General features: G+C 29.4%; 1 protein-coding gene across 5 annotated transcripts in view; it reads left to right on the plus strand.

The window, feature by feature from the left end:
• Positions 1-3,227: 3,227 nt before the first annotated feature.
• Positions 3,228-14,832, plus strand: part of LOC129921508 (protein borderless) — a 52,664-nt gene continuing 41,059 nt past the window's right edge. Inside the window, exons 1-2 of one of the 5 annotated variants that reach the window (XM_056003363.1) lie at positions 3,228-3,707; positions 10,636-11,297. In XM_056003363.1, coding sequence (XP_055859338.1) covers positions 10,800-11,297 — 498 coding nt within the window. In that variant the 5' untranslated portion in view covers positions 3,228-3,707; positions 10,636-10,799. The remainder of the gene's footprint in view (positions 3,708-10,635; positions 11,298-14,832) is intronic. The other 4 variants (XM_056003365.1, XM_056003362.1, XM_056003366.1 and 1 more) reach the window with 4 other exon arrangements.

Here is a 14,832-nt window from a genome sequence, read left to right on the forward strand (position 1 = left end):
TATTTTTTTCTTTTTGTTTTAATTTTCATTTGATACGAATCGGCGATGGTTAAAATAAATAAATTAAAGATTTCTTAAAAATATCCAAAAGTCCTAAAAATTAAAACAAATTTGAGAAAAGTGATGTTTCCAAAAACAGGAAATCACCACCAAAAAAAGATCCAGAGAAGCTCCCGGACACCAAAAAAGCAAGTTACGACAAAACCCAAAATAAAATCCAATCGAATGAAACAAGCAGTCAGCTTGACTGCTGCCGATCAAAAGAAACACAAAAATGAACAAACTCCTGTAAATCCTGACGATGACGTTGAAAATTAAGTGAACTTACCGCTGAACAACTTGCAGAAAGTGAGAAGCCTGAAAATATCAAAGAGATACTCATAGTTCGACAAAAGAAAAAATTCAGACACCAACAACGATTAGAGGAACAAAAAAAAAATGTCCCAGCAAGTAGATAGCTCGTTATCAAGAATATCTTCTCAAATGGATAAACAACCGTGACGATTTTAAATTTGAGAACCTTCGACAGATTGGTATCCAAACCACAGTGTTTGATGAAACAAAAATTAGCGCTGAACTTTGGCCAATCGCCTTGGAATATAAATCTGGGTCTAAAGGAGCGGCTAAGGATAAAATTACAAAAGCTACCAAAGCAGTTTTTGATGGATTAAATAAGGAAGCAGAAAAGGCGGATGATGGTGGAAACCTGATAACATCATCGGAAAAATATCGAAGACCGCCAGAGTTATTCAAAAGTTTTGTTTTTTTTTTATATATAAATGAAAATATATTATATGTACATTCATTATATAATTTTGTATAATTATGTACACAGGTAGGTACTGTATATTAATAAATTCACAATATTTATTTTATTTCCTCAACAAAAAAAATTTCTTTTTTGACGGTTATGACTTTTTGTTTTGTGTCAAACTGTGTGATCATCTATGTTTCACGAGTCAACGCGTTGACACTGATAAGTAAACGTCACGTTGACACGCCTGCGCATCAACGTAATTTGGGACAACATTGACGCAATAGTGTCAATTGTGTGATAGTCAATGTTTTATTCATTGACACTGTGAACGTTGACGGTGAGATGACAGAGAAAATATTGATTTTTCCTGACGTCAGAGAGTCAACACGTTGACCGATTTCGTTGAGCGTGTAATCATAGCTTAACAAAATCAAAACCAAATCTATACAACAACTCCAATTGACTATAAAAGTCCTTTTAAATACGGTTACTTTTTTCAGTGCAACAGGTTCATATTTTCACATATTTTCAGAAAATCAGCTTCTTATGACGGTACAGGGTTAAAATTCGGCATGAACGTTTCATTTGCACTGAGAACCAAGAATCAAAAGAATGCATCGAAATATTTTGGTTGAAAGGGTGTTTTTTCGGGAAAAGAACATTGTGCAACAAGCACTAAAACACCCTGTTAAAATAATAATTAAAAAAAAAAAAAATTGCACGACTGGGGTCACACGTTACTCTAATGTTAAAGTTTTTCATTGAACAAAATAAGGGAAAATTTAAAATTTGATATTTTCACGGAATTTCGTTAGTGGTGCAAAAAAAAAATAAAATCTGTTTTTATAAATAATTAAATACCGTTTTAAATGATCTTTTACAAAAAACTATGTATGCCATTTTATTTCTAATATAAAAAGGAATTTTAAGAAAAAAATTTTCGAAAATCGTTAGAGCCGTTTTTAAAAAAATAATTTTTTTTTTATATAAAATTTTTCTAACATTTTTCAAAAAAAAAGTTTATATATAATTTTGAATAAATAATTAATTTACACATAAAAACAAAGTTTCAAAATTTTTCGTTTCCAAAAAATTGATTTTTCAAAAAAAAAAAAAATTTAAATATTTTTTAAAAATCCAAAAATGTGTTTTTTGAAAAATTTAAAATTTTTTTTAAATAATGATTGCTTTATCGTTTTTGTATTAAAATTTTGGTCGAAATCTGTTTTGTCGTTTAAGAGAAATTCATAAATCCAAAAAACCGTTCTATGGCAGGTACCGTTTATAACGGTACCAAAAATATTTTTTTTTATTATCAAAGGAGGCTCTTATCTGTAACAGTAAGCAGAAAAATTTTAATCAAAATCTCGTTAGAGCCGTTTTTGAAATAAATCAACTTTTCTGTTTACGTTATATGACAGAGGTACCATTAGTTTTGGTCCTAAAAAAATAACTTCAATTTTTCCTCTAGGGAATCAAGCAAAACTGTTAACTACCAAGTTTAAAGAAAATCACTTCAGTAGTTTAGGCTGTAGCTCGAGGTTCTTACAGACAGACAGACAGACAGACAGACAAAATTACCGGACCCACTTTTTTGGCATTCTCCATCATCGTAATGTCATGTAAAATTGTTATCTCGAGTTCGATTTTTTTTTAAGAATCCTAAACTTGTCCTATAGTACCTATATGGCAAGTAAAAATTGGTTAAAATATTTCTTTGGTCATTGGGGGATCAAGAATCAAAAACAGACCATAAGCATTTAATTGGTGAAAGGTTGTTTTTTAAGGATAATTGGTTTGAGTATCTTGATTTGAACCAATCACCCTAGAAATATATTTTGAAGAAAGAGAATTCACAAAAAAAAAACTAAATTCTGCGGAAAACCCTTTTTGTTCTGGAAAGAAGATTATCAACCTCATTTTGTTATATTATTTACATATTTTTTTTTTATTCATTATTGTTACTTAAATTGTCTTCTGTACAAAATTACCTGAATAATATGAAATACTGAACAAAATGTCGAGAAAAAAATGTTAAGTACAAATATTATTGCATAAAACGTAAGCGGCAACCCTAGTAAAAAGAATATGCTTCCTAAATTTTATTAGTAAACTTAATGAGGGTATGTCGATGCTTGGAGAGATCTTGTACAAAGTCTTGAAAAAAAAAACAAAAAACTCACTCACTAAAAAGTCTAACTTAAGCTCAAAAACCAAAACCACAAAGCTCATATCAATATCATAAACATCCCCGTCTGTCAGCTTCAGCATTCTAATGTTTTTTTTTTTTTTTGTGGGTCTTCAAAATGCAACACGATGATCGTTATAATCATGTTGACATGATGAAAGTACAGAAAAAAAAATATAAAGACTTTTGAGATACTAAGTGCGAATCAGTATAACCAGTAAGTATCTAATCGGATAGAAAATTGTATCATTCACTAAAGCATCAGTTTAGTTTCGGTTGTATTCTCGTTGTAGTCGGTTGCATGAATTGGAGTTTAGTGAGCTAGACACGAGACTAAAATTCGTTAAAGAAATTAAAAAAAAAAAAATATATAAAAAGATACAAAGATACAAAAAGTATCTAATAAAATTTTATACGATTGTGAAGAAAGAAAAATAAAAAAAAAAATTTACGTACAATTTACAGATCTCTATTGTGTCACTTACACTATTTGTGTAAGTGAATAAATAAGATTTGCAAGAAAAAAAGGAAAAAAAAACACGCGAATTGATTGAATTTAAGTTGGTTCTTTTTTTTTTTTTAAACGAACGAACGAGTCTTGACCGATTGTATAAGTTGCGGATGTTCTGAATCGTTGCAATTTTCAAAACAAAAAAAAAATCAACAAGGATAATAATTGTGTCAACTCGATATGTACTTGTGAAGTATACAAAAACATAACTTATCAAAGTGTAACCCATCAAAACAAACCTTTTACACCAGGTTTTCTCATAATTGAATAAAAATTTAAATCGAATTTGGCAGTAACAGAGAATTTTTTTTAAGTACCAGCTACAATAGTTTGAAAACTTAGAGCTTACAATTTAAATTAATTAGTGCAAAAAAAAAATAGTAGCAATGAACAAGCATAGCAACATTGCAATGCAATGTTATTTCCACATTCAGATTAGATTATCTTGTTGTCATCAATTATGGAAAAAAGTTCAGTCGTAGTAACTTAATTAAACATAAACAGAAAACACAAATGATAAATAATAATTTACATAAATGGACTTTTTTTTACACTAAGCAAAGCAATCAAACTTAGGTTTCCAAACAAAATGGGAAAAACTAATGTAGAAATGTTATCTTGTTTCGCAAAAAACTTTGACTTATTTATTTTTCAGTTATCAATAACAACATTTCCATTTCATATACGATGTATAAAATAATTGCTATTTACGGTATCCTTTTCTTTCTATTGGTATTATAGAGAAAACAATATACTTCCTTATGAATACCAAATTACATTGCTTCTTCTAGAATGAAGGAGTCCCTAAATTTTTTTTCTTCTATTTGGTGCTTCGTATAAGGAAATTTTTTAAATGAAATGAAAAAAAAAAACAGGTTGTCTGTAAAGCCGGTTAACGGGCGATGATTCTACGTGATAACGCCGTCAGAAAACAGGTTGTGTGCTTTTGTTTAAAATGAGTCAATTGAAGCGTTTACTTTTTTCAAACAATCATAATTTACAAGAAAAACCTAAAAAAAATACCTTTTTTATTTTCTCATTATATTAATTTTTTTTTATTTTAAAATCTTACAAAAAAAATTATGCAATTTAAAAGCCAAGTATTCCTTCTTATGAATAAAAACATTTTGAAATTTTTACAATGTGCAAAAAGTATAAAAATAATATATTGAAAACAATCATTTTCATCAAAAAAAAGCAAAAAAAAACATGAATTTTTATCTTCTCATGTCATTAATTCCATTTGTTTCCCTAACAACTAATACAAAATTGTACACCATCTGAAAGCTTATTGTCTAAGCTCAAAATATATATATATCGATCAGGTCTATGAGACATCTACAAAAAGAGCTAGAATTTTTTGAAATCTATCTGCTCTTTGTCAAAAGTTATAACCTGTTGAATTCTAAAATTTTATTTTACCGTTATCTCAGAATTGTGTTTACAAAAATGATTGAAATTTTGTACACATATAGTCCTGGTTATGATCTATCATTGCTTAACATACTTTATTTCTCTAACTGTTGAATAAAATAAGATAAAAATCAAAAACTATGAAAATCGGTTAAAAACGGTTAAAAACGGTAAAAAAAAACTGTTTTTTTTAAATTTGTTTCTTCCGTTATTCAGTCAAAAATCAATCAATCACTTCAATTTTTTGCACACGTATGCGTATAGCCAAGCCCTACATGATCTATAAGCTCTAAAAAAATGCTTAAATCAAAAACTACCAAAAAATAGCCCTAAAAACAAGGTGTTTTTAAAAAATTCATATTTCGAAACGCAGAGTGTTGGAAAAAAAACCGTACCAGACCCCTGATGTTTTTTCTCTCATCTTTCACCTGGCACCTTTAAAATTGTCAAAAAAAATTTTCGCTACACAAAATCATTATTTTGGCATGGTCCCAACACGTGTACAACGTTCAAACAAAACGTTATAGCTTAGTTTAAAATTTTTTTAGAATTTTTTATTAAATGCAGTTATTCTTAAATTAATCTCATCTATCTTTAGCTAAAAAATCAATTCTCTACAATTTCGCGTTTAGATTTTAGCCCAAATTTCATCTTTCCGTTTTACCTCTGTTTACCCTATTAAATGACGGATTTTTTAAAAATCCTTCATTTGGATTAATCTTTAGGTTATTATCTTTCAAATAAGCTATAGAAGATTTTTGTATCTCTAATAGTTTACTTTTAATTTTTAATTGAAATTTTTTGCCGCACTGCGAAAGTGCGAGAGTGTAACGTTAGAAAATGGCGTCACTTTTTCGTGGTGGCTGCCATGGTTCATCGATTTATAAGAGGTTATCACGTCAAAAATAAAACCGACTTCCATGGACCAAAACTGGGTTTTATGGCTTTTCTCATAGTTTCTATAGTCATAACTGAACGAAATTGAAATGGGACCACGCACTGCACGCACCAGCTTTCTAATACAAAAAGAAGTATCAAAATTGGTTAACTCAGTCCAAAGTTATTAGGTAACAAACAAACAAAAAAATACAGACGTACACCGAAAAAAAAACCAATATCAATTTAACGTTTTTTAAATATCAAATTAACATTTTTTAAATATCAGCCAAAAATGCTCTATAAAATGTGTTTTATGATATTTAAAATGTTAAAACAACATTTTTATAATCAGGATGATATTTAAATGTCACATTTTTTAAATTTTGTTTGATATTTTATTATCATTTTTTCATATCAATTTCTCATTCCAAATTATTAAAAAATATTAAATACAAAATTCTTAATGTGTACTAATTTAAAGGCGCTTTGTGTTTTTTCGAAGTAAAATGTATGATTTACTGAGAAAATTTGATCGGCACTAAAATTTTACTTCACAAAGTTTGGGAGAAAATAACAAAACAATTATATCACCTATAATAGAAAAAATAATATCACCATTATTTTGTAAAGAATATTCCCTTTCAGTAACATTTTGAAAAAAGAAAGAAAATTCTTAAAATAATAAAAATAATAAAAATGAAAAAGAAAGAAATAGGTTTCATTATCATAAATTAAAACAAAAATACGACTGTGGACTTGTCCCTTAAAAGGATTTCGAGGCGATCAGCTTAACATACACAACTTTTAATATTATAACACACTTTGTTAGCAAGCATTGGCAATCACACATAATACGAGAAGTATCAGATTTTTTTTTAATACATACTTTCCTAATACTTATACATTAGGGTGGTCTTTATTTTACTCTTTTGCGAAAATTGAGTGCTACGCCCCCTAGATTGGTTGCAAATCAGAAAAAAAAACCTTTTTTTCATATTTTTTTATCTCTGACCCTTCCTGGCCCTATTTTAATAAGAAGTAACAAGAGCAGGAGCGATATTCTGTGTCCAATGTTGGGTAAAGGGTGGATGTTTGATCATTCATACGTATAAACTTCTTAATGAAATAGGGTCAGGAAGGGTTAGGAATACAAATTTGAAAAAATTAGGGCATTTTTTTCCTGATTTGGAACCAATCTAGGCGGCGTCCCAAATATTTTTTCCTAAGGACCACCCTAATATAAATACATTAAAAGTAGTGTGCAAGGTTTGGAAGAAATATGATTTTATAAGTTTTTATAGAAGTAAGTACATTGTTAGAAATATTAGAGTATATCTAATTAAAAAAAAAAAATGTATTAATTTGATATGAAAGTTTTATTGGTCATGCAAAACAAGATAACAAAATTTAATGCAAATATTAAAGTAAAAAGAGTTTAAAAGATGTTTGTAAATAAGGAGTATTTCACTACTTTTTCGACTTCTTAATATTTTTTTCGGTGCTATCGATCACTATTAAATAACACTAGTCAACAAAATTTTCATTATAAACAAATTTGTACCGGTGATTCTTTCAAAAACTGTTTAAATTTTCCCGATATCTCTTTAATTGCTCAAGATATCTTAAGTTTCAGTTAGTGAGCCAAAGAGAAACTAAATTTTATCTAAAGTTTAAGTCATAAAATTTTTGCCACAAGAACCAAAATATACTTTTCTAGAGTTTTTTGGGTCGCTAAACTCGAATCCGCAATTAAAAAAATTCTATAAGCTTCCGTTCTTGAAATATAAAGGTTATAAAAAAAACCTTTTTCTGCATTTTATATTTATAGAATTTTTCTGATCGTCGATTTGAGTTCAGCAACCCAAAAACCTTTAGAAAAGTTTATTTTGGTTCTTGTGCCAAAAAAAGCTTAATTTGGTTGGCCAGTGGTGTTTCTGAGTCAAAGACCAATCCTTAAATTTTAAATATCTCGGGCAGTAAAAGAGATATCGGAAAGATTAAAACATTTTTTGGAAGAATAAAACCAGTCCTTATAGGCACTGGCAAATAGGCAAATTTTTTCATAAGGAATTACCCCACATAAAAACAGGAGCTCGAATACCACCAAAATTACGTTTTTTTTTAGTATTTTATATAACGGTAATATTTCAAAAACGGAGGCCAATAAAATTTTTTTCTGACTTCAGATTCGAGTTCAGCACATCAGGAACATATAGAAAAGTATATTTTGGTTCTTGTGGCAAAAACCTTGTTGACCAGTATTAATAACAGTATAATTAACAATTTAAAAACGGATATGCACAGTGAGGAATGCCTAGCTTTTTTAATAGTTGACAAACTATTATGCGACGACAGTTAAAAAAAAAACAGTTAAATAAATTCTAGCAAAAGGTGATGAAATTTTACATCGGGCTCCACCAAGACCGCTAAAATTATATTAATGTAGAGTATCAAAGGTCCGTATCACACTCAGTCTGAGACTTTCGAATTAAGGAATATTAAGTTATTTTTGGTACCGAGTCTGTTCCCAACTTTAAAAATTGTGCTATGTTTCGTAGAAGAAAGCGCTCCCGAGATAGTAAAAATTTCCTCATCCTGACAAATTTAGTCCCAAGAATTTCTTTGGACAGAAATATGAGTTCTGTCAAATGAAAAAATTAACATTATGTCAAACAAACAAATAAAAGAAGAAAACAAATCAGATTGTGGTGATTGTGTAAATTGAATCGCGTTTACTTCTCTTTTGCATTAAAAGAGTTTTTAAAGTGAAAACTTCTTTAGTATCGTAGTGATTTTAAACAAAATGAAACGAAAACGAGACACGAACATTCAACTTGTTATAACTTTTTATTAGGTAGATAAATAAAATTTGTACTGTAGATAGGTAATTAAATAAACTATAAATGTACAAAATTTCAATTAATTTCATATTCAAAATTCTGAGATAACTGTAAAAAGATGTTCTTTTTCTACACACGTTATATCTTTTGATCTTTGATTAGTGCACATACAAATTTGATTTAACTTTAATACGCATGCTGATAACATAACCTTTCATTTGATATATCACAATTAACTGTACAAGCTCTACAAGTTACACAATCTTAAATTGAAAAACTTGAAAAATACCTCAAAACACCTATGGAGATCTGTTGACGATGACCAGTGTAGGAAGTACCGTAGTCTCAGCTTGAAATTTCGACATAGTTGGCTTTAAAAAATTCTTATTTTTTTTCTAGGCATGGTAGAAATATGTTTGATACGAGAAAAAAGATTGATTTTTTTTGCTTTTTTAATGAAAAGTGATTTGGTTTGAAAAAAATAAGCTCATTTTGTAGATGTTGTATAGACATGGACGACATAAATATTTTGAGCTGAAACAATAATCTTCAGATGATATAAAATTAATGCAGGTTGTCATATAAAAAACATGCATTTAAAGGAGATAGAATAAAAAATAGGTAGTTTTTTTTTTTGCAAGAATTTTTTTTTTTTAAGGTTTCACTTCTACCACGTGTGAATTGCACACATGACTTTTTTACTTGCGATATAGATATATATATCAAGTTATGCATTCGTACGAAAAAAAAAGTTGAGATAACATTTTTATATGACATTACGATGGTAGACAATGCCAAAAAAGTGGGTCCCGGAAGTCCGTCTGTCAGCCTGTCTGTCTGTCTGTCTGTATAAGGAGCTACAGCCTAAACGGATTTACCGATTAATGTCAAACTTGGTATGTAGCGTTATTTGGCGACTCTCCAGAGGGTTTTTGGAATTAATTTTTTTGGACGAAAAATAACGGTGCTTGTCATATACCGATTTAAGTAAAATTGAAATATCTCGAAAACAGCTCTAACGATTTTGTTTAAAAAATTCAAATGTTAGTTTTAAGCTAAGGTCTATATTTCAATGAAAATTTTTTTTGTTTGAAAATCATTATTAACGGTACCTCCCATAGAACCGTTTTTTTTTCAAATCCGATTATCTCCGAAACTCCTTATTCGATTTCAACAAAACTTTTTGTGAAGAAGCATTTATATAATTTAAATATAAGCCAAAAATCAAATTTTGAAAAAAATAATTTTTGGATTTTTAAAAAATATTTGAAAATTTTTTTTGAAAAATCAAATTTTCGAAAACGGCACATTGAATTTTTTTGAAATTTTGTTTTTAGATGTTGATTAGTGATTTCTACAAAATGGCATACCAATTTTATTTTAAAACTTTTTTTCCAAAAAATTATTTATAAAAAATTTGTTTTTTAAAAAACGGATCAAACGGTTTTGAAATTTTTTTTCTAAAAACGCATCTTAATATATCAATTAAAACTGCATACTTGTTTTGGAATGCAATTTAATTTCAGATTTTATTTTATTTTTTTAAAAAACGAATTTTATTTTTTTTTTCCAAATTTCTATATAAAAAGTCTTAAAAATTTAAGCAACTTTAACTCTTAGAGCAAGTTCGTGCGACCCAGTCGTGCATTTTATTTTTTTTTTTTTTGTTTAAATTAATATGAAATTGTATAATATTGTTTAATTTGTTCGCAAAAACACTTTGGCAGTCTTTCATAGTTTTATTTCTTCTGAGGGAATTCTCTCGAAACTCTCAAAAATTGGACAGACTTACTAATTTTTTACAAATTGTAAAACAAAAAAAAATGTAATTATTCTGTTCTTACAACAACTGATGATTCAATAATTGTATTCAAGAAATTGTTCAAATTTTTATGTTACACATCCTAATGTGTAGAATAGACTTCCACATTTATTTTTAGCATGACTTCCACAAGAAGTTTATAGCTGTTGTTTACATAGCAGCCTAATCTTTCTACAGTTACCTACTTTTATTAATTTTTGTTATTTTCAAAATCTTCCCTTTTAGTGAGCGTTTGATGTCGTTTGAATGTGCAGTGCATATGCTAAGTTGAACATTGGAAGTAACCCAACCTTTTAATTGTTCGAAAAAATCTTACTTTAAAAAAAAATATAAAATTTATAACCATAATAATAAATAATAAAAAACCAAAAAAAAAAAACTATGTCAAAATGTGTCCCAATGCCAGTGTAATAAATACTCAAAATACAATAAAAAACTTAATGTCTTCAACTAAAAGTGACGAACAAAAATCACGAAATTGTCAAAAAGATCATATAAAATCTATTTTATCATCGAAAAACAATAATTTCGACAGTTCATTATATCGTCATTTAAAAATCATGACGTTGAACTTTGACAAAACAATTCGAATGTCATTATTTTCAACAACAAAAATAACAACAACAATATCGCAACCACCAGCAATAGCGTCTTCTAAATCCCCATCATCAACAACATCATCATCATCTGCCATAGTCGATAGAGTTATCATCGTCTATGGTCTACTATTATTTCTACTAATTAATATATCCTGTGTCGAAGCCAGCAGAGAGCACTCAAGTCCAATGAATCTGGAAGGCAAGGTCGGATCGTATGTCGTGTTCAACTGTCGCGTTGACTTTCCATACGATTATCACATCCCATATGTTGTCCATTGGAGCAAAGATGTAAGTAAGTTTGCGACTTTTTTATTTTTGTATCTAAACATTTTGTTTTTTCTATCTCTTTCTAATTTTTTTGTTTTATCTATAAATTTCTCTATTAATTCATTCGTAAGCTATACTCTCTCACTTTTTCGGTGTTTTTTTTTTTTTTTTTAAATTCATTTTGAGTTTTCAAATAAATTGGAAATTATGTCATTTTCAATATTGAATTACAAATGGCTACCGCATGTCGTCAGGTTCCAAAAACTAATAAAACGTCAAATTGAGACTGTGAATGGGTGATTGTTCGAAATGGCAAATTGTGGATCAAGTATCAATAAAAAAAAGAACACAAACAGGGTGTTCCATTCTAAGGTGACAAACTTTTGAACCCGGAAATCTTTGTCAAACAACTTTTTTCAACAAAAAATCACTCCTTCTTAAGTGGAAAATTGTTTCTCTAAAAACAGAAACACAAACAAGGTGTTCCATAGAAAGGTGACAAACTTTTGAACCCGGAAATCTATGTCAAATATTTTGTCAACAAAAAATTAGTCTTTCAAAAATGGGTAATTAATTCTCTCTTTTAAAAACTAACAGTGAAATAGCAGTAACTCATTTCTCAGTAACGAAGAAAAAATAAGAAAAATAATATAAAATTATTAAAATTATTTTTATTTTAAGTGGAGCTTGAAATGGAACACCCTTTAACCCTATACAATTTATAAATGATTCAAATAAATAAAGAGATCATAGATGCAGCCCAAACAGTGTTGTGGGCTTGTGTAAAGTTTCAAAATGCCACAGACACTATTGAATGACATACAGCAGCCCCACCTCTTCAATCCTGACCAAAAAAAAAAAAACAACGTTATTACTGTAGGTAGGCTTGTAGGTTGGAGCTCATTTGTTTACATTTTCCATTGAAATTCATATGAAAAGTTTATTTGTCACTCCATTTGACACCATATATTCCCTAATGATTTTTCCTAATCGTCCATCAACACATCTGACGCAAAAAGTGTGACAACATTGGCATAATAATATCGTTCATGAATGTAGCTTTTAGATCAGAGAGCAGAGTAATCATTAGAAATAATCTTTTGTTTGATAAATGGTATCGAATTTGAACAGGTAAATTATGCCTTTTCATATGTATAGGAATGTTAAAGTTGAATTGTTTATGTTTAGATTAATCTAAATTATGTTGCAAAAAAACACCGCGCCCTCTGTGAAATAAAATAAAATAATTATTTATTGAAATTTTGTGGCTAAAACTCTGCTGCTGTGTGGAAATTTAATATTATTTCTATTAAAACACATTTTAACCAGAAAAGAGAGTGTATAGGTATTATTATTTGTTATTTTTTAATTTGTATATGCGGTTATCCATTTATGATAAATTGTGTATACATTTTAATGCGAAAATTGAACGTTGGGCGCCATTTATGTTGTTGGTAATTGAAGCGTTGGTAATTAAAATTCTAATTAAAATACATTTTATTAGACCAGAAAATTGTAAAATATTCTTATATTTAATGGGTAGTCATTTTGATGTTATTTTGTATAGAAAAAAACTTAATAAAATGCACCATTAAACATATTTTCTATTAGTTACTATCTATTGGTTTATTTTTATTTACCTAATCCTTTCAAACTAAATCAATGAGGCGCAATTTTGTTTTAAACTTAACTGATGTTCACGTAATTATAATGATAAGAGGAATTCTTACTCCAAATTATGAAGACTTTTAAATTATTTAACTCATTTTTCATTCCTTGAAGCTATCATTTATTATGAAAAATTTTTAATGCAGGCTTTTTACTACATGAAAACATACCTTTCACTCCCTGAAGTTCTCATACATTATGGAGGCTTTTTAATGAGGACTTTTCAATCCAAAAAGGCACACTTTTCACTCCCTGAAGTTCTCATACAATATGCAGACTTTTTAATGAGGACATTTTACTAAAACAAGTCACTCTTTTCACTCCCAGAAGGTCTTATACAATATGCAGACTTTTAAATGAGGACTTTTTACTCCAAAATGGCATACTTTTCACTCTCTGAAGTTCTCATACAATATGCAGACTTTTTAATGAGGACTTTTTACTCCAAAAAAGCACTCTTTTCACTCCCTGAAGGTCTTATACAATATGCAGACTTTTAAACGAGGACTTTTTACTCCAAAAAGGCACACTTTTCACTCCCTGAAGTTCTCATACAATATGCAGACTTTTCAATGAGGACTTTTTACTCCAAAAAGGCACTCTTTTCACTCCCTGAAGTTCTCATACAATATGCAGACTTTTCAATGATTACTTTTTACTCCAAAAAGGCACACTTTTCACTCCCTGAAGTTCTCATACAATATGCAGACTTTTCAATGAGGACTTTTTACTCCAAAAAGGCAATCTTTTCACTCCCTGAAGTTCTCATACAATATGCAGACTTTTCAATGAGGACTTTTTACTCCAAAAAGGCACTCTTTTCACTCCCTGAAGTTCTCATACAATATGCAGACTTATCAATGAGGACTTTTTACTCCAAAAAGGCAATCTTTTCACTCCCTGAAGTTCTCATACAATATGCAGACTTTTCAATGAGGACTTTTCACTCCAAAAAGGCACACTTTTCACTCCCTGAAGGTCTTATACAATATGCAGACCTTTTAATGAGGACGTTTTACTCCAAAAAGGCAAACTTTTCACTCCCTGAAGTTCTCATACAATATGCAGACTTTTCAATGAGGACTTTTTACTCCAAAAAGGCACACTTTTCACTCCTCGAAGTTCTCATACAATATGCAGAATTTTTAATGAGGACTTTTTACTCCAAAAAGGCACTCTTTTCACTCCCTGAAGTTCTCATACAATATGCAGACTTTTCAATGAGGACTTTTTACTCCAAAAAGGCACTCTTTTCACTCCCTGAAGTTCTCATACAATATGCAGACTTTTCAATGAGGACTTTTTACTCCAAAAAGGCACACTTTTCACTCCCTGAAGTTCTCATACAATATGCAGACTTATCAATGAGGACTTTTTACTCCAAAAAGGCACTCTTTTCACTCCCTGAAGGTCTCATACAATATTTAATGAGGACTTTTTACTCCAAAAAGGCACTCTTTTCACTCCCTGAATGTCTTATACAATATGCAGACTTTTAAATGAGGACTTTTTACTCCAAAAAGGCACACTTTTCACTCCCTGAAGTTCTCATACAATATGCAGACTTTTCAATGAGGACTTTTTACTCCAAAAAGGCACTCTTTTCACTCCCTGAAGTTCTCATACAATATGCAGACTTTTCAATGAGGACTTTTTACTCCAAAAAGGCACACTTTTCACTCCCTGAAGTTCTCATACAATATGCAGACTTTTCAATGAGGACTTTTTACTCCAAAAAGGCACTCTTTTCACTCCCTGAATGTCTTATACAATATGCAGACTTTTAAATGAGGACTTTTTACTCCAAAAAGGCACACTTTTCACTCCCTGAAGTTCTCATACAATATGCAGACTTTTCAATGAGGACTTTTTACTCCAAAAAGGCATA

The sequence above is a fragment of the Episyrphus balteatus genome, chromosome 1, assembly GCF_945859705.1.
Source record: "Episyrphus balteatus chromosome 1, idEpiBalt1.1, whole genome shotgun sequence".
Classification (NCBI taxonomy): Eukaryota; Metazoa; Arthropoda; class Insecta; order Diptera; family Syrphidae; genus Episyrphus; species Episyrphus balteatus.